The sequence below is a fragment of the Curcuma longa genome, chromosome 1 (assembly GCF_044706935.1).
Source record: "Curcuma longa cultivar G26 ecotype Majalengka, Jawa Barat chromosome 1, ITB_CL_G26_1.1, whole genome shotgun sequence".
Lineage (NCBI taxonomy): Eukaryota > Viridiplantae > Streptophyta > Magnoliopsida > Zingiberales > Zingiberaceae > Curcuma > Curcuma longa.
In genome coordinates, this window is record NC_133861.1 from 14,743,302 (window position 1) to 14,762,696 (window position 19,395).

Genomic DNA, 19,395 nt, shown 5'->3' on the forward strand with positions numbered 1-19,395 from the left:
CGGCCCACGCTGGTTTGGCTTCGATTTCTACATTATAGAAGTGTACTGTTGGGTATGATTCCAACTGGACCGGGGGGTTCGGGATCTACCGGTTTTCTTGGATTCTTCTTTCTTCCCGGCACTGCAAAAGCAGGCAGGCTGGTTCACCGAAGATGGATTGAGGCCTTTTTTGAAGTAGCAAATCCATTCCTCAAAAGAATGAATCATAGACGACGTGCAAATCGTTCACCAGCTCAATCAGGGCAGGGCAGGGGCATCGGCGGCTAGCGTGCTGACTCTTGTGACTGTAACCTTCTTTTTCAGCCCAACTCCACTCGGCATTTATTTCCTTGTATAATTCTTCTTGGACACTTCCCTTGTCTCATGCATCACCACTATTTTTATTATCAGGAGACACTAAATACATTCACAGATACAAAACCTCACCAGCCAACCAGTCCAGCCAGTGGATGATGATTGATTTCCCTAAGAGAATATTTTAAAGGTTGGGTGGAATTAAGGCTGAGGCTGAGAATCTATAAACGTATATATGTTTTTTGCTTTCGCTTTCACTTGCTCTGCTTTCTCATCAATCAGGCACGCTTCCCTCTACGGCTTCTTTTCTTGCACGCCCACCCTAAAGCCAAGCAGACCGGTTCCTCAGATCAATCTCAAGTTCTCAACTCACGTTTATAGCTGTTTCTTCGTTTCTCTCTTGTCGTTGTTATTTGCTCTGATAACTTTTCCGTCGTTTACTTGGAGCTTTAGGTGTGAGAATTAAGGCTCTACCTTTGCTTGTTATTAGGCAAAGATGCTAAGTAAAACTTATATAAATATGACATTTGTCAGTGAAAATGTCATTATGTTTCTTCAAGTTGTTCGCTAAATAGCTCGATTCTTGATTATTTAAATCAAGCTCGTTCTTTAGTAAAACAGCGGACGATAATTTGCTCTTGGAAAAATGAACTTTATCTAATTTAGGCATTTCAAATCATAGAAATTCGATTTATGTATTCTCTAATATCGAAAAATATTTGCTTTAAAATTCAGATAAAAATTGCCTCTGTCTGAAATGTTTATCAGAAAGGTACTCTTGTTTTGTAAAATACCCCAATTGTCCTTAATTTCTTCTTCCTCCGTCATCTTTCCCTCCCTCCTCCGTGGGCCTAATAACCTCTCCTCCCACCTTTGTATGCACGTGGCCTCCTGTTTGCGTTCACTCCGAGGTCGTCGCTGCTGCACGCAAGGTCGTAGTTGTCATCACGTGATGCTAGTCATCATCACGCACAGTCGCATCTGTGGTCACACGTGACGTGAGGTCTCGCTGCCGGTGACTACTTCATCGTTGACGGCCATTTCGCCTTCCTCCTCCGTGCGAGACAGTGTCCTCGACCTCACGCACGGCGATGGTCGTGACCTCGAGGAGGTAGTCGAGGAAGCAGACAGAGGGCCACAATTACAATGTCAACGGAGAAGGGAAAATTGGCTGGAGGAGGAGAGACAAACAGGTTCTACGTCTACGGTGGCAGTAAAGGAGCAGGGAGTAGTGCCGACTGAGAGGAGGACGATAGGGACATTTTGGGAGAGGAACACCCTTCAATAAAAATTCAAAACGAGTTATCTTTTTTAATTTTTTTCGCTTCAAATTTAATATAGAAGATGTGATCAGCTAAAAGGCTACGTTCATGGCAGCTTACACGACCTTTTAATTTTGTCCTCGATAAAACTAATTAAAAGGATTCTATAAGCTTTGACCTTGCTGTATAAAAAAAAGCTGTCACAGAAAACTAGATGGTGTTTTGGTTTCTTCGACTGAACACTTTCATGAATAAGGGCTTCTTTCGCATGCCAATCTTAATTAATAGCTTTCTAATTAAAATAGTTGGACCTGATTCTCCATGTCTTCTTCTTATTAATGGATTAACCAATTGCATTAATGGCTACATTTTTCAATTATTACATGAAACCACGAGCATGTCTGTCAGGCTTTTGCGCTTGTATTAATTGATCTCCATCTTATGTATGTTTTTGTGAATCACATTAATGAACTCGATCGGCTCCCACTTGGGAATCTTAAAAGCCGTAACTGCAAGTGGAGCATTTAGTCTTTTAAATCTGTAAACATAGTCATAAACTCTGTTTGATCTGGTTATGTATACAGTAGACTATCATCGAACAAAGTCATGCAAAATATGAGTTTATATTTGCGTTCATGAAGATGCAAATGTAGATTAAAAGTGATTTCTTTTGTATTAATAAGCAGACTCTTCTTTCTGCAAACCAAGATGGAAGGAAAAATAATATAGAAATTTTCCACTAATACAGACAAATTTGGTTTTGGATTAACTATCTAAACAGTTAAATTAGAAGCTACCATCTTTGCAATCTCAATATTCTAAGTGACTAAACAGCCCTGTATATACACACACATGGCTTATCTGTCTTGCATGAATACTCTCTGCCACTTGCGGTGCCATAGGTTGTTGAATGGTTGATGACAGTAAGACTTAACCACTTATGCCTGCTCGCACTAGAAAAGGCAAAAGCTTTTCCCTTTTCCCTTCACCAGAGGAAGAAAAGGGATGTGTGGAGGCGGACCACTTTGTTCACACACCGACCCCTTTTTGCATAGATAGCAGAAAACTTCAAAAATATCTTCATCAATCATTTAAAAAAAGAAGAGTGATTCTTTGACAAACATTAAGCTATTTGTAACAGAGGACAACATTTCATCTCAAGTTTTTTTTAAAGATAATTGGTCAAAAAAACAAGAGGAAACCCCAAATAGGAGTATCATTTGACAAACCAGTGCCACTTTCCCTCTTCACTTTCATCCCTTTTGAGGCTTGCTTATGTATAGGTTTCCCCTTTAACGTGCTTCTTTACATTCCCTGGACAAACAACTTTTTGTCCGTTTTTGCTGAGAAACCTTGCTCCGGCCCATGCCTATCTTGGCTCTAATCCATTCTTCACCAGAGAAGAGTGGCAGTTTAGTGAGGACAAGGCGTATTTCTTTATTGTATCTTTTGAATTAGTGCACAAACATTGAGCTTTATCTCGATAGTTGCTGTTGCTCTAATTTCTAGTCAGTATCAGTCCATGAGAAAGAATTCTAATGGTTTGGCGTATCCTAAGGTTGTATTATATTTTGAAAAATATGCAAAGTGGATGAGCTCAAGAGATTAACATGCAACTTGTTCTGTCAGGATTCCCGGAAAGAAGGGAAAAAAAAGTGTGGCAAGGACTTTGACATTTATTGCGCTTGTATGACTTTCAAAAAAAGGTCTAACATTTACTTCTCAGATAGAAGCAGAAAAGTTAAACTATTCTTGATTGGTGTGTCAGTGTTTTGGGGCCTTTAAAAACACATATCAAACACACTGCACGCACTTGGACTATTACGGTCTTCAGGCTAAAATCCTCCAATTTTTTTGTTTGGTAGTTTGGTCTGTGGTGTGGTTGTGCTTCATTTGTCCAGAGGAGTTGTTGTACTCAGTGGTAGCTGGAGTTTGTCTCGAAACCCATTCGGTCATTGTGTCACTGTCTCTGGTTCTTTCTCAGCTACCTCTTTAGGTGACTCTCTTCTCCTAGCTCACAAGGCATGGGATGTCTTTGCCATTTGATTTTGTTCCATTGCCCCCGATATGCTATGCGCTTGCTCCAAGTTCTGCCTTGTGTAACAGGTCATGCTTATGGAATTTGAAGGGGAGATTGAGATAAAAATGCAGGACGAGAAATGCCAAGGCCACCTTTTGGAGAAAATGCACTCTAACAGGTTGCCTTCGGGGCACAAACGCTCCGAGAGGTACACCTATTCCTCTTAGAAAAGCTACCACTGCTGATTTATTTATCTCTTTCTACGGCCTTTTCCGCTGGTGCTTGAAGAACGCCAAGGTTATTTGGGAAAGTGGGAAGGTTAATGCTGGTGAATGGGGGAACTGGTTCTAGTAGCTTTATGGCTCTCTTTTTTCTTTTCCTCCTAAATATTTGGCATTTAGTACTTCTTAATTATAGTCTATATTTCCTCATGATTTCTGGTCTTAATGTCAGTGATACCCAGAAGAGGAATGGAGAAGATGAACTGAACCCTTTCTCTGGAGCAACCTATGATGCCAAAGCAGTAAGTATGCTTAATCGGTCTTTTTGGTCTCTTGTAGTTTTTGAATCACATGGATACATCAATCTCTTGTTGATTTCTCTGTTCTGTTAGCTTTAACTCTAGCAATTGTAGTATTTTGGTCGACACCTTAATTATATTATATGTGGTGATCTATGAGCTGGTATTTCTTATTATTGGAGACTATTATTGTTGTCCGTTTGAGTGAAACTTTAATGGTGCTTCTCTACGTTGAAGCTTAATGGAAAGCCTAACGGTGACGGCCGGATTGAGGACAATACACCACCAGGAACTAAGGTCCAGAGCTCGTTGAAGCAAGAGGTACTGCTAAATTGCGTCTGGTGTTTGTTCGGTTAGAAAATGTACACGACAATTTTACTGGGAATTAACTTGATAGCTAAGCTAAATTAATTGGTTTAGATAACATGGAGTTCTCGTTGGCATGCTGCAGATTTTGCAACTTGAGAAGAGATTACAGGATCAGCTCACAATGAGATATGCTCTTGAAAAAGCACTAGGATATAGTTCTTCTGCAGTTTGTGCCTCAAAGGAAATTTCCATGCCAAAGGTATCTGAATGGCTAATAAAGTTACACTTAAGAAGGAATATAATAGTGTTCGTATTTAGGTCAAACTTTACGCGAGAAGATGTTTAACTATGCTTTGTTAACTTCTCTCTGCTGATGCATCTAAAATTACTCATGTTATCAGCCAACAAAGGAACTGATAAGGGAGATAGCCGTATTAGAGTTAGAGGTTATGCATCTGGAGCAGTATCTGTTGTCACTTTATCGTAAAGCTTTCAATCAGCCCATGACTAAATTGAGTTCCGAATCAGAGTTGCTTCATGAATCTGCAAAACTTAAGCCCTCGCCTACTAAAGGAAAATCAAGAGTTCCACTGAGTCGATCTGAAGTAACCCAGAAATTGACTACCAGCATAGCGAATGATGATTTTGAACTCAAGTGCCAAGACAAGCTACTTGGTCCTGGTGTCCACCGCAGCCATTCTTCGCTTTCTCATCGTGTGATTTCTTCTGCTAGGATATCTCCTTCAGAAGATAGCTTAGCAAGAGCTCTCGACTCATTCCATTCTCAACCTTTGCTTTTTCATGAGGCAAGCAGATTTTGTGTTTCGATTGCAAACAAATTCTGATAAAAACTTTAGAAACTGAATACAATTTTTTTATCCTAATTGCATGAATTAATTTCATTGAGCAGGAGCAACAAAATGATAATTCCGGAGTGATTAGCTTGGCCGAATACCTTGGGACTAGTATTGCTGATCATGTTGCAGACACGCCTAATAAACTTTCAGAAGACATGGTTAGATGTATGGCTGCTATATATTGCAAACTTGCTGATCCACCTTTGGTTTATCATGGCCTTTCATCCTCTCCGACTTCGTCCTTCTCATCCATGAGTGCACTGTCTCCTCAGTACTTGGGAGATATGTGGAGTCCTGGCTACAAAAGAGAGTCCACTCTGGATTCACGATTGGTTAATCCATTTCGAGTTGAAGGACTGAAAGAGTTCAGTGGACCATACAATGCTATGGTGGAGGTGCCCTTAATTTGTAGAGATCGTCGGAGACTCAAGGATGTCGAAGACATGCTATGCAATTACAAGTGGGTTGAATGATTTACAATGCAAAAGGTGTTATATTCTTAAGATCCAATATATTAGATAGGTATGAATTTTCAAATGCTATGGTAGGTTGATCCTTCATCGAGTAGAGAGAGTCGATCCAAGGAAACTAAAAAATGATGAGAAGCTTGCCTTTTGGATAAATGTACACAATGCAATAATCATGCATGTAATTACTCTCCTTTCCTAATTTTCTCCACCATCTCATGGCAGTGTATGAATATATTTTCACCTTATGAATGGTTTTCCATGCTCCTCAGGCACATATAGAACATGGAATTCCAGAGGGCAATGTGAAAAGGACTTCTTTGTTCATGAAGGTACATAGCAATTCAATGATTTATGAGAGAACAATAAGGCAAACATTGTTTCTGTGAAAAAAGAGAAACAAGTTGCAACTTAATTTTTCTGTTTTTGCAGGCTATGTGCAACATTGGCGGTCGATCCTTGAATGCTGCCATGGTACAAGGTTGCATTCTTGGTTGCAAGACACACTATACAGGGCAGGTATATAGACCAAGCTCAATCAGTTTGCTTGAAATTTTCTTAGTCACTTGGCTTTTCTTTGTCAAAAGTAAACTTCTAAAACATCGTGAGGCTTAATTACAGACTGTTGTTCTTGCAGTGGCTTAGGACATTGCTCTACCCAAGGTTCAAGCAAAAGGCTAAAGACATCTGGCAAGGCTATGCAATTGAGCAACCAGAACCTCTTCTTCATTTTGCACTTTGTTCAGGAAGCCATTCCGACCCTGCGGTAAACTTTTTAATCACATATCATTAGTTAGAGACAGTTTTTGTTCAAGGAGGCCTTTTAGTCAATCTGGAGCAATGTTGCATGTTAACACACAATGACAGTTTCAAGTTTATTGTCATTTTTTTACTAGCTAAAGGATGCCGAGTTTTTGATTTCCAGGTCCGTGTATATACTTGCAATCGGTTGTTTGAGCAGCTTGAATCAGCTAAAGAAGAGTACATTCGCGCGACAGTTGGCATTTGGGAAGAACAGAAGATCATTCTGCCGAGCATCATAGGTTCATATGCCAAAGACACAAAGTTAGGCACCCAAAGACTGGTTGATATGATCCAGTGTTACCTTCCTGAGACTCTCAGAATGGCAATGCAGAGATGCCAACAGAGCAAATCCAAGAAGATAATCGAATGGGTGCCTCACAACTTCAATTTTAGGTATTTGCTTTCAAGAGACTTGGCATTTCCACAGATAAATTGAGAACGAGAATGTTTCTTCTTTTTTTTTTTTTTGTACAAACCAAAAATATATACTGTTGTATATTGAGAAGCTTGCAATGTATTAAATGTGCATAATTCAGACCAGGCTTGGTGAAGTTGTGGAATGAAGAAATTTGATCGACAGTGTGCATAATTTTCTACATGCATATTTTCCAAAATAAGAATAATACTCACAAAAATCTGAAACCCTTAACCTTAAAAAGGTAATCTGCATTTGTTATAAGAATCTCAAATTTCTAATTTTCTTCTAAAAAAATTATTATGAAAATGTCTTTGAAAAATAAATTTCAAACAGTGGAAATTAAAATAAATTGTTTTGCGTTTTGGGGCAATCTGTCTTGCTTTGTGTAAAACATTAATAAATAATTTCTATCTTTGCTCTGCTATCTATGGATTTATTTTTTCAGTAGGAAAAAAATGGGACCAAGCTAGCTAGCAGAGCCTGTTTAAATATGAGTGGAAGGTTCAATTAATGTTAATGAAAGGAGAGGGGAGATTGATGGTGTCGTCGGTGTGAAGCCATGGAGTAGCTAGTAGATGAAGGATGGCCGGTGAGATGAAGCTTGCTTGTGTTGAACAGTACGTCAATTTCAGGCAACTGCTTGTGATGGCTAACTGATTCCGATTCCATGAGCTGATTTGCATAACTACTTAATTTAATTATTGTTTATGGTCTAACAAAAGCGTACGTAATTTATGAAAATTACATTAAGGTCATATATATTAATTGTCGTTCCATATATCTCTACATTTACTGTTAGTTCATCCTCAAAATTACTTTAATTTGCTACCACCGGCGATTGAGTCCCATGTACCTTCATCACCTTGCTGCTGCACGCGTACCAAATGGAGCTCCTAGCTCGCTGCCTCGTACTCCGATCCAACCTTCAGTCTACCACACTGATCAACAGATCGATGACTTTTACTTGTTCTTCTGCAATTTACAGCGAAATCTGCCATTCTAACGGTAACTCCATAATTTTTACTTGTTCCCCACATATATATATATATATATATATTACGTAGCTTTGCAAGAATTGATTAATTAATTTGCATAGACCCAAGCCTAGCTAGCTAGATGCCTTCGGATGGACTGGGTTCGTGCACGTTGATCAATCCGTGCATGTCGACGCGCGCCCATATCGCCCTACTTTAATTTGCTTTAGCGCAGGATTGGACCAATCCAATTAATCTACAGATCCATCCACGACAACTCCTATCGGCATCGTCTCCGCTCTCCACGTACGACTGGAATAATCGGTGCAATATATACTGCAAGCGATTATATTCACGAGATGTGTGCCTGCACTGCAAAAGTTTCCAAGTCAACGTACGTAGGAGCACTACTACTGTGTGTGCAATGCCATGAACCTTGACGTTTGCATTCAAACTACGTCTCTCTTTGAATTGGAGCGAGAGGTATCGTACGAGTGTGGGGATAAGCTGCTAACTTCTTAATTTTGATTAAATGCGTTGAAAACTTTATGGCAAAATCTATTCGTGAATCTCATTGACTTGGCGATCATTCTCGTGTACGGATTAATTATATTATCATCGCAGTCGCATGCACAATTTTCGAATTGTTATTGAATTTTTCTGGCCGCATGTTGAATTTTTTTAGATATTCAATGATTTTAGGTATGTCCTAAGATTAAGACGGGCATCTTTGGATATCTTATATTATTAAAGACCATTTAAATCTATGAATGAAATTAAAGGAGCTAGGGTGTCGATGTGTTACGGACGATGGTCCACGACCAGTGGTCCAGTATCGATCGGGTCCTTATTGAACAGTTCATGCAAGTTGGCACCTTAAAATTCTGATATCATGCTACTATACGGCCTAATTAATTAAATGAACCAAAAACTGAGATTATTTTCTTATTCTTCATATTTGTGAATTAATTAGTGGCCCCCCACATGTTGACGCGCGCGGTTGGTTGGTTCCTACGTGCGCGTTCCTAGGATTGATTCTCAAAGGGTGCAATTTAAAATGCCCCCACTGAATATATATATGTCACAATCAAGAAATTAATAATAAGAAGGTAATATCCATATATAGCATGCAATTAGACAAATATTGAGTTGGAGAAATCAAAAGTACTACTTTTCACATATGTTTCTATTATTCTTTTCCATTTTCAGTTGATAATTTTTTCGCCTTAATTTATAACAATTTCTATTATATTTTATTAATTTAAGATAAGACACATGCATGATTCACACTTACAAATAGACTTTTTTTTCTTCTGCATTTTAACACTCAGCCAAAGAAACTTATACTAGGGCAGTAGAGCGAGCATCATGAGGATCTTTAGACGGCATTACGCTTAGATCAAGCTTCGTGGTGTTTCATTCGTCTTTTTATTTTTCCACTTGCAAAAGTAAGACTATAATCTTTTCTCCTAAAGTGATTTTATACCTTTCATGATTTTTTTTAATCTAAGATTTAAAAATAATATCAAATATAAAGCAAATTATGAGAGTCTTTATGTTTAAACCGCAACAGTAATTAATTGCAACATCAAGTAAATGACGCTTTAAAATCAGTAGAACAAATAAAGGAAGCAATCATTATTAACCATAAGTCGACTGTTAATATCTATAAGTACGTCATTAAATTGCATATGTTTCAAAAATGTTGCTAGATCCAATCTAATGAATGACTATCACAAGAAAATTCAGAAAGAAGTTACAGACAAGCTACAGTGGGTTGGGTCTTATTATTGCACCCAGATGAATATACACAAAATTTATCAAATTTGACCAATTGAGGAAAACCTGATTCTCTGATTATTTTCGTGCCAAAAATTTAGTGCAAACTTTAAAAAACATTACTAAAATGTGTTGATGCATAAATATGAGAATATATAGAAGCTAATGAATATATTTAATAAAACACATAACAAATTTTGACGAACATTTTCTAGTTGAAACTAGTTGTCTTAATTCTCTAATTAATCCTCGTGTTATGAGATTCAGAAAATAGGCGATGTGTATAGCTAGAAAGACATTAAATCGAACCGATAAGAAAATGTGTCATGATAATTCCGTTTACAAAATTAGTAGCATCAGGTTGTCTGTTGACTTTTACAAAATTAGGCCACGTGGCGTTCCCAGAATTTTAATTATTTCCGTCTATCCTTGTCCTCGATCTAGCGGTCAATTGCTCATTTAGACGACGCTTGACGGTCCAGATCGCCAAACCAGATCATTGGCGGTGCGGAACACCGCATGGTAGAACCACCAACAGAATCCGCTTCGATTTACTCCGGAATGGCAATCAGCTCCGGCGCGAACTTTGGCCCTCTTCTGCCATCCCTCGGCGACCTCCGCTGCAACTGTTCCCTATCTTCCTTCTCAAACCGCTTCCGGTAGGTGATATCCAGTACTGGAAAAACTAGAGGGGCCACTGCCCGACGCCCACGCCGCCCCGAGGCGTCTACCAGCGCCGCGCTGGCCTTCACCGCCAGCGCCGCGAGGTCCTCGGCTCGGAGCGGGTAGCTGAGCATCGACCGCGGGAGAACGAAATAGAGCTGGCCCAGGCAGAGCTCCTCGCCGATGTTCACCGCCGACACAAATCCTCCGATCTCCATCTCGTCCGCGTCGCACACGAAGAAGCCCGCCACGTCCTTTCCCAAAACAGTACCCGCCGTCGCCGGATGGGCGTACTCAAGGAGCCCGCCATCCGGGAGCACCACCTTCGCCGCCCCCTCCATCTCCGTCATCGCCGCGGCGTTGCACGAGGCGCAGACCCCCATCGCCGAGGTGAACCAGGTGCCGATATCGTATCGATCGAACCGCTGCCTGGACGAGGTAATCGCCGATCTTTTTATTCTTCTCTATTTCAAATTCTTTCGCACTGTCCGTCGAGTTCGAGACGAACGCCGTATGACGAGTGCATTGATATAGAGGGCGCGACCTTGTTCTCGTGTTGCGAGGTATGACAGGCTGGAGCATCATCAGAACAGCGTGTGATGTGACGTCTAATTGATGCCTTAAAATAGTGCACCATCTTGAAGAATATTACGTTCTAACGCCACTACGCTCGTAGACATATCGAACCAGCGAAACTCACGGTTAGGTGGACAATGACAAAAATCCCCATTCCCCTCCAGAACAGAACAGGTCCTAGTCCAATTTTGGTACGCATCACGGGGACTTAGACCCATCACCCATTCCATGTTCTTATCGGATAGATACGTAATATTTACCCGTCTCTCTTATCTTGATTGATTATAGATATATATATATGACATTGACTTGGTCAACTGGGCTTAAAAATGCCATACGCAGGCAGTTGACAGCTTTGCTTTTAGCTCATCGATCGGGGAAACAACGTTTATGAGCCAGACGAGACTGCGTAAACGCGTGTAGCTCAGAGGAAGATAGAATTATATTGCCACCCGGCTTTGGTGTCGTCGAGGCCTTTGGTTGGCGTGATGCCCACGAAGCGTAAGTGTGACTGGGCTGGCGCGGTGAAGGTTCGTTCGTTGCATGGGCAGTTGCGTAATTATAGTCTTTAAATTTGGTCGATCTGTTTTGGGCAATCAAATCTGAGAAGCTGCTCGCTTGCTCCCTCCAGGGTGGTCGCATAAAGTGTCCGGTGGGTGAACATACACGGCGTGGATCCCTTCGCAGCGCCACTTGAATTTAATCGGCTACCTGTTATAAAAATTAAAATATCACTTTTTATTAAAATTAAATTATTAATAAACCGGCTCATGTATTATTATGATCTAAAAAATAAACATAAAAATAAAATTTAAGGACCCCACATTCAATTCATCTATCATTTGTAAAAAAGTAAATTAGAAAATTACCGTTATCCACAATCAATACCCACACTATGGTTAAGTTGGAGTGAAGAGTTCTTCAAGCAAAATTGAGTGAAGCCACCTTAATCGTCCAAGGAAGATTTATTCCCGATCATGTGTGGACCAGCAGACTAGTTTGTTTTTCTGTAAACTAGAGGGCAAAATAATGGAGTACCTTCCATATAAGAACATTTTAATAGTAAAATTCTAAACAATGTGTTCATAAAAATTGAAAATTTCTAGCTTATCATGTATGCTCTTGTATGACACTTTGGCCAACATTTTGAATGAAATTTCAAAGTCTTACTTATAACAACAATGTTAATTGTTTCTTAGAAGCAAAATTAGATAACATTACCATTTGTCGGGTGAAATCACTGGCCATAATTTTCACAAACAAAATGCATCTTCCTCTTTTTGAAATAGTCATAAACTCCTCTTAGTTCTATTACATGAGAGACTTCTGCATTGTTACCCTTCCTGAAAACAGAGCAGAAATAATGAAAGTGGTTAATCGATAAGGCAGAAAAAGGAATTTAAAAAAACAAAAAAGCTAAGCACTCAAAAATGGCAAAGATTTCAATTGGGAAAAAAAATGTTGTTCGTTTCTCTCCGACTCCATAATTCATAAAGCAAGTATAGCAAATCAGTTATCTTGGACACGGGACCAAACATCAAAAAGAAGAAGCATTGATCCAAAACTCTAATGATAATAAGTAGCGCTCACTGAAGAATTCATTTTAGTATAGTTTATCTCATGCTCATCTTACTGTAAAACAATCCTTCAAAGTCAGACTCTTAGTTGGTGGTCTGTTTTCCATCATAAAATTTATGTTCTTGTTTCACTGTTCAAGATGGCGGCTTGGTTTTGTTTTAAACCAGGCCTTGTTCTTGTAAACTAACTTGGATTACATCTGCAGTCGGTAAATGGAAAGCAGAATAAACAGAAACAAATAAAACAATTTTAAGATGCTATTGCCGAACTGGACACTCTCATAAACTAGTAGAAGAGATAATTGTTTCACCTATTTTGATCAATGAGAACACGAACATTAAAAAACAGAAAGAGAAAGAGAAGCCGGAGTAGAAGAAAAAGTAAGGAACCGAAGATAGTTTTGCCCTAACCCCGTAGGAAGAAAGAGAGCAGAACCGGAAGCATCGCTTTTTTTAGTTCTTTGAAAGTATATATTTTGTGTAGAAATGAGTTCAAGCATAAGATTTCAATTGAAAATAATATCGCAAACTTGTTCATTATTTGTGTGAGATAGCTCGTTTAGATTTAAAACAAATGGTTTAGGTAAGTTTCATCAAAATATATATTTGAAATAAGTTCATACGTAAAATTTTAAATAAAAATATTAATATGACAGAATACTTTTGATAAATTTGTCAATGCTATTAATCTTGTCCTGAACCACAATTTTATATCCGGGTATATCTTCAGATATATAAAGACGAAGCCTTATTACGGCTATAATCCTTTTACGCCATTGAGCTCTATCTCCTATTATATCATCATTTATATTTAAATAAATTTTATCTTGTTTTATTGTTGCTAACCAAGTCTTTTTTGGTCTACCTCGCCCTCGTTTGATATGCGTATTTACAATAATACTAAAAGAAAATATAACCACTGGAAACTACTCAAAAATGGCCAACAATTAAGAAATTATTATCACAGGTATGTGGCAAATCCACAAAGCTGAAAGTGAAATAAGTTTTCCTGCAGAATGAACATCTGATAAGGAAGAACTATTTATTACCTGCCTATATTATTTTGGATATGTCAGCATCATAAGACAGAAACTCCATTCGGAACAACCCTGTGATATTACTTAGGCAAACTCTACATCAAACAAAAATATGGGCACCTAGAAAAAGGTGCAGAATGAATCAAATACACCCCAAGCACTGCATATTTTGTTCATCCACATAAGGAAGGAAACTATTGTACATAGAATAAACACAAATGGTTAAGTTTCATCCAATTCATGACTTTAAAATGCTTGCAATTGCTTCTGTTTGATCAGTGTTTGAATAACACTGGAGGTGCTACATGATGGTTTCATGCCGATCAGGAGAACATCCACAAACCATGTTTGTTTGTTTATATTTCTGAAGCCTCTGCGATGGTTGATAATCTATCAGTTTGAGAAAATGCAGGATTCAGAAACTTGGCCACAAATGCCCACATTCTGTACACATCCTCAAAGTTGGTGAGGAAACCAAGTGAAGCGGTAAGAACCTCCACTCTAATCACGCTGTTCTTACTGTTTTTCTTACTAGCTTGTTGATTGTTTGCAGAATGTTGTAAGGAAGTATCAGAGAGAACTTCTCCTGGTAAAAATTTATGATTGTCCATGAGGCTTATATGAGTAAGGAAGCCAATGCCCAAGGAAATACCATTGTTCTCAGCAAGCTTTTGAACAATTTCTGGTTTAATCACTGCTCCATTACCATCCTTTACATTGAAGGCCACAGCTGCACCCCTTTCATATTTGATCTTTGGACCATAAATCTGGATTAGAGGCAAATCATTGCCCCCAGCTGAACCTGGTAACCTCAACTGAAGTAACGACGTCACTAGCCAGTTGATCAGATATCTTAGTTTCAGAGTTGTCTTATTGAGACCCATCATGTTCACATGATCTAAATGTCGGCAAACAATTTCAGGTTCTAATCTTCCCCATTCTTGAGAATCATCATCAGTGGCACCATCATCATGGTCCTCTTCATCATCAAGTCTTTGTCCAGAAGTCTCTCCGGCATCAGAATTGTGATGGGAAACTTCAGTAGTTTTGTTATCCTCTATGCTGAAGGATACCCTCCTATCCATGCTGGAAACTCTTTCATTCTCTTGCACTCCTAAGAATTTTCCACCTGAAAACTTATTATTTCCTTCTCTCCTTCCTAAAAGCCGAAACTCACCTTCTGTTTCCCTTCTTATGGCACTCTCTTTCAATTCATTCTGAACTTCAGGATATATTTCTGATGTCGAACCATTCTCATGACCAGTGTGCGGTGATAAACCAGAAGTTGAGCCAATGATTCTCCTTCCACTGGGAGAAGAAAACTTAACAGACTGTTTTTGTGTTGCTTCTTTTACTTTAGGTTCTTCCTCTATCTCAGTCACTTTCTGTAAGTGAGAATGATCCGCTCTATTTTGAGACAGCCCCTCATGTGAGCTCTGCTTTAAACGACCTTGTTCCTGAGAAACCGAGAGGACAGCTGCATCAAAGGATAGAGCATGATCATCAAGAAGGGAGTTTTCCGACATCCTGGAAGCGACCTTCAATGACACCTTATGATTCTTCTTTCCAGAAAGCCATGAAGGTGGTATTGGAGAACCCAACTTCCCTTTGTTCAACTGCATTGAATGGTCTGATCCATATGGGCTCTGACCCAAATCAATCCAAAAGGAGTTGTCCGATGATTCATCCTCACTAAAAACGGGGCTCTTCATGACCTCCCCAACAGAAATGCTGTCCGTATCATCAAAGATAGTGCTGGCTCCATCATGATCCGAGTTGTTGTCCTGATCCATCTCACTTTCAAATACATTTCTTACTTGAGCTGATGTAAATGCACCTGAAAAGGCAGGTGGCTGGGATCCTTTGTGAGTCTTTGACGTGGAAGATTCATCATTTCCGTCGATGTTTTCATCTTCAATCCTGTCCAATACATCAAGACCATCCCCTGAGTCACTCAAATACTGAGGAAACACAGGAACAATCCTCACTATTCCTGGTCCAGTGCCACCATTCTGGCTCTGCAGGCTTCCCATCACAGATTTCTTGATAAGGAGGCATCCAAAACCTGTTGGATCATGTCCAAACACCCGGTAAAATGAAGTGATGATGAAATCCGGCCGGAAGAGTGAAAGACCAAGAGAATCCATGTCCTTTGGACCCAAAGATCCAGCGTCAAGCAACACATGCCAATTATTCTGCTGAGCCAAAGCCATCCACTGGTATGAGTACTTTGCTCCAGTCACTCTAGACTGAACTGGGAAGACGAAAAGGCCTACAGCTGTGTCCTTCTTCCTCCTCCTCCTCCTCTTGCCTAAGATTTGCTTCCTCAACTCCGTTGAGCAGAGCTTGAGAGTTGGCCACTTAAATGTTGCGCTATAGACCTTGGCTCCCTTCTCCTTGGCACTCTGGGTCATCCAATTAACAGACTGGCTCTCATGATCAAACATTGTCAACAGCTTATTGGTATGAAAAGGATAAGTTTCAGAGAGCAATTTGAAAGCGGAGCCTCTACTGAAAGTGAAAACTAGACTATACTCGTTCTCGGCAATGTTGAGGTAGTCCATGATACGAGTTTTGATGTCATGCTCAACAGTCCCTTTCTCACCGCCGCCGTACAAAGCATGGTTGATCAAGTTAGCAGTAATCTCAGAGAGACTAAATGCCGAAGACTCCCAGCTTTGGAAGCTCTGGATGTAGGAGAACAAACCAAAGCCGCAATAGTCGAGGCATACCTTGGCGGAGGCGTCCGACAGGTGGCAATACTCATCGAGTCTCAGTTCATCAATCTTGTTGGAGGACTGATACTTGGGGTACATGCTGAGGAACTTCGACAAGGCCTCATCCAGGGAGGGAATGGAATCGGAAGAGTGGAAAGTGCGCTGGGCGGCGAGAGCAGTGGCCTGGAGGAACTCCCGCTGGGCGTTGAGGCGAGCGAGGGATCTCGACCGGTTAATGGAGCCTTCGTCGGTGTTGCCTGAGTTCTCTGGGTCCATCTCCATGTCCAGGGACTTGAAGAGGGAGCCATCCTCGGAGGCCTCCTCGAGAGCCTCCCGGAGCTTGTTCCCCTGCATCTGCTGGAGCATCGACGACCGCCGCTTGGACCTCTCCTCCGACGAGCCCTTGCCGCCTCCGTCGCCGCCACCATCCCGCCACCGATTCTTCCTGTCGAGTATTAGGGCGGCGCAGTGGGAGATGGGCTTCCATAGAGAGAGATGCATCTATACTGCTCATCCAAGCCTTTCCATCCAACAGCCCTCGAGGGATATCTGAATCACATCAACGCCCTATAAACCACAGAAGCATAAAGATCCGAGCTTCCTTTCAAAAACCAAATTTTGAGACGATCAGGACGAGAATTTGAGATTAACGGAGGGAACAAGGAAAAGAAACCCTCGAAGCTAAGATTCAGCAAGCTTTTACTTTTGGCGACAGTAAGAGGAAGGTAAAGAAAGGGGGAGCATTCAAATCACTAATCTCTGAGATTCGCATCGGAAGCAACCCAAAGATGACAACTTTGAGAAGACTCCAACCTAATTCAATAAAAAGAAAACCAAAGTCGGAAAAAGAGAGAAAGCGAAGGAGGAGAGTGGAGATGAGAGGGAAAACTGAAAAGAGGGCAAACGACTACAAAAATAGAGAAGACAATAACAAAAATCGGCACGAAAATCCCCCTTTTCCTTTTCTCCTCTCAGATCAGTCGAAATCAATCAGCCAAAAACCTCGGATTCAAACCGAAACAACGCTTTGGTAAAAATGAATTTGAGAAACTAGATCAGTGCCCACCAAAGGAATCCAAAAGAAGACGAATCTCCCGTGCATTCAAACCAAAACAAGGCTTTGGAAGAGATAATTTGCTAAACTAGATCAGAGCCCAACGAAGGAATCCAGAATCAGAGGCATCTCACCGCACCAACGATCGCCAAGCTCCTGACAAGATCGAAACATACTCTCGCTCTCTCTCTCTCTCTCTCTCTCTCTAGTTCATCTCCACCCACCCTCACTGACGCTCTGTTCCGTTGAGTGGATGGAGGGTCCAGAGGCGGACGAGCACCTCAGAACGCACAAGGAGAGCGGAAAAATTAGCTTATCTTGTTTAGGGGAAAAGGAGAGAGATTTTATTTAGCAAGTCAAAGAAAGAACGAAAGAAAGAAAGAAAGAAATTAATTGAAAATAAATTTAGTTGACGTACGTTTGTGCCCTCCTTAATCACACCCGATCACATTCCAGGTTGTTTGCTTGTTTGTTTGTTCGTTAAGACTGCGCCAAGTGCAAGCGGAGAGCTACGAACAAACTGCGTGCGGACAAAGGAAGAGGCTCCAGACAGAGACAGACAGACAGGGTAATTAAGTGAGGGAGGAAGGCAGAACAGAAGGGATTATTGTGCCATAAGAAAGGGAAAGAAAATTCTATCGCCAGGGGTTCTTATATCTATTATGGATTGATTACCTGACAGAAGAAGAAATAGGATAGATCATTGACTTCTCAAACGCCACATATATCGCTCTCAGTACCTAGCACTATCTATTCTTATACCACCAGGTGGGCCTCTGACCAAGGCCAACTAAATTGTGGCTTTTCTTAAAAGTCAACCAGCATTTTCATCCAGCACTTGCATTTTCTATGTTAAATAGCTGAGATTGGAAACATACATATATATATGCAAGATTAAGGCTAATCTTTCAGTGATTCACTTGAGATGAAATTTGATGGATCAGGCACATCAAATTTGTGACATCACGAGGAGAGGAGAGCAAATAGTTTTCATTATTAAAATAAACACGATCAAGTTTTATATACATGTTTTTTATTGTCAGCTATGGGTTTCTTAGTGTTCGATGTCTTGCTCCGGTAATAAATGTATATAGTCATGGAAGTCGACCACATTTTTCCATTGCTTCGACAGAATTTAAGAGCTCTCTATGAGAACGGCAAACGAAACGAAGAAAAATCTCCATGAGTTACGGGTCTCCTTAGAACTCTTATGTTGTAATAGTAAAAGTGCATTAGATTTGATTGAATTTATTTACAGTTATATATATATATATATATAGTCAGAATAGTATTTTAATATTCAAATCTAGAACCCGATTGACTTTAGAAGTGTGGTCGGCCCACTTGTTTGTTAGAGATGGAATTATAAGCCCAACCCACGTTTGGAAATGCGCTACCATACTTTTATAATTTTGTCGATTTCTTTTCTTTCTCTTCAAGTAAACACTGGTGCCTATTCAATTGGTCTACTCTACTCTATCCCGTTCAATTTAAACATCTTTTTGTCCGATTTGGATTACTATAAATGATAAAAGAAGACTTCTATTAAAAATATCATCTTTTTGCCAAGATATTTAATCGTTGAACTCGACCCAGCGCCTATTTCGCATCCACAAGTCCGCTCGAAAATCCAGCATGAGGACAACACATCCACTCTCCATCTCGCAAGCCCCAAATGATCCGACGGCCCTTTCTGCGGTGGCATATGCAACACATCATGCGAGCAAAAAGCACCTGTTTTTTTTCGCGCCCGCAGAAATGGAGCTGTGGATTAAGATAAGGTCGAGTGCGAGCGCGGTGATCCTACCGCACTCTGTTTCGTTTTCGCCCCCTGTTTTCTCCGTCCACTCCGCCCCCCGCACGCTGGCCCGATTTATCCCCAAATCGACGGCACAGATCGCGGTTTCCATCTCTGACGCAGGTACAAAAATAGTAACTAATTAAGCACCACCCGCCCAACCCAAATAATCAAATAGTATCGAGACACGTTGGCCATAAGATGTCTAATTTCGCAAGGTTTGAAGCGAGTAGATCAGTTCCGGTACCTATAGCAAATGAGTTTTGAAC

At 40.4% G+C, this 19,395-nt stretch overlaps 3 protein-coding genes across 7 annotated transcripts; 1 reads left to right on the forward strand and 2 right to left on the reverse strand.

Annotated features, from left to right (window-relative positions):
* Nucleotides 1-3,665: 3,665 nt before the first annotated feature.
* Nucleotides 3,666-6,969, forward strand: LOC141843726 (uncharacterized). Its single transcript, XM_074731760.1, has 11 exons — nucleotides 3,666-3,784; nucleotides 4,030-4,099; nucleotides 4,334-4,417; nucleotides 4,548-4,664; nucleotides 4,807-5,211; nucleotides 5,316-5,722; nucleotides 5,811-5,910; nucleotides 6,002-6,061; nucleotides 6,162-6,248; nucleotides 6,367-6,495; nucleotides 6,655-6,969. The coding sequence occupies exons 1-11, from the start codon at nucleotides 3,666-3,668 to the stop codon at nucleotides 6,967-6,969; spliced, it is 1,893 nt and encodes a 630-aa protein (XP_074587861.1).
* A 3,015-nt stretch (nucleotides 6,970-9,984) lies between these two features.
* LOC141848239 (uncharacterized) lies at nucleotides 9,985-10,826 on the reverse strand. The gene has a single exon (XM_074736300.1). It carries the CDS (start codon nucleotides 10,748-10,750, stop codon nucleotides 10,256-10,258), a length of 495 nt encoding a protein of 164 aa, XP_074592401.1. The 5' UTR covers nucleotides 10,751-10,826; the 3' UTR covers nucleotides 9,985-10,255.
* A 2,791-nt stretch (nucleotides 10,827-13,617) lies between these two features.
* On the reverse strand, nucleotides 13,618-17,861 carry LOC141836943 (uncharacterized). 5 transcript variants are annotated; one of them, XM_074724446.1, is made up of 2 exons: nucleotides 17,747-17,861; nucleotides 13,618-16,841 (listed from the first exon to the last, which is right to left on the reverse strand). In XM_074724446.1, exon 2 carries the CDS (start codon nucleotides 16,773-16,775, stop codon nucleotides 13,914-13,916), a length of 2,862 nt encoding a protein of 953 aa, XP_074580547.1. In that variant the 5' UTR covers nucleotides 16,776-16,841; nucleotides 17,747-17,861; the 3' UTR covers nucleotides 13,618-13,913. The 5 variants fall into 5 exon arrangements, with proteins under 5 accessions (XP_074580547.1, XP_074580555.1, XP_074580525.1 ...); XM_074724454.1 differs by lacking the exon at nucleotides 17,747-17,861 and adding an exon at nucleotides 17,463-17,623 and having other exon boundaries at nucleotides 13,618-16,823; XM_074724424.1 differs by lacking the exon at nucleotides 17,747-17,861 and adding an exon at nucleotides 17,463-17,623.
* Nucleotides 17,862-19,395: the final 1,534 nt, after the last annotated feature.

Coding starts and splice junctions, on each gene's coding strand:
- LOC141848239 (XM_074736300.1), bottom strand. CDS start 10,750: ATGGGGGTCTGCGCCTCGTGCAACGCCGCGGCGATGACGGAGATGGAG.
- LOC141843726 (XM_074731760.1), top strand. CDS start 3,666: ATGCTTATGGAATTTGAAGGGGAGATTGAGATAAAAATGCAGGACGAG. Junction 4,665..4,806: donor AGGAAATTTCCATGCCAAAG/GTATCTGAATGG, acceptor TCATGTTATCAG/CCAACAAAGGAACTGATAAG. Junction 5,723..5,810: donor GACATGCTATGCAATTACAA/GTGGGTTGAATG, acceptor ATGCTATGGTAG/GTTGATCCTTCATCGAGTAG.
- LOC141836943 (XM_074724446.1), bottom strand. CDS start 16,775: ATGCATCTCTCTCTATGGAAGCCCATCTCCCACTGCGCCGCCCTAATA.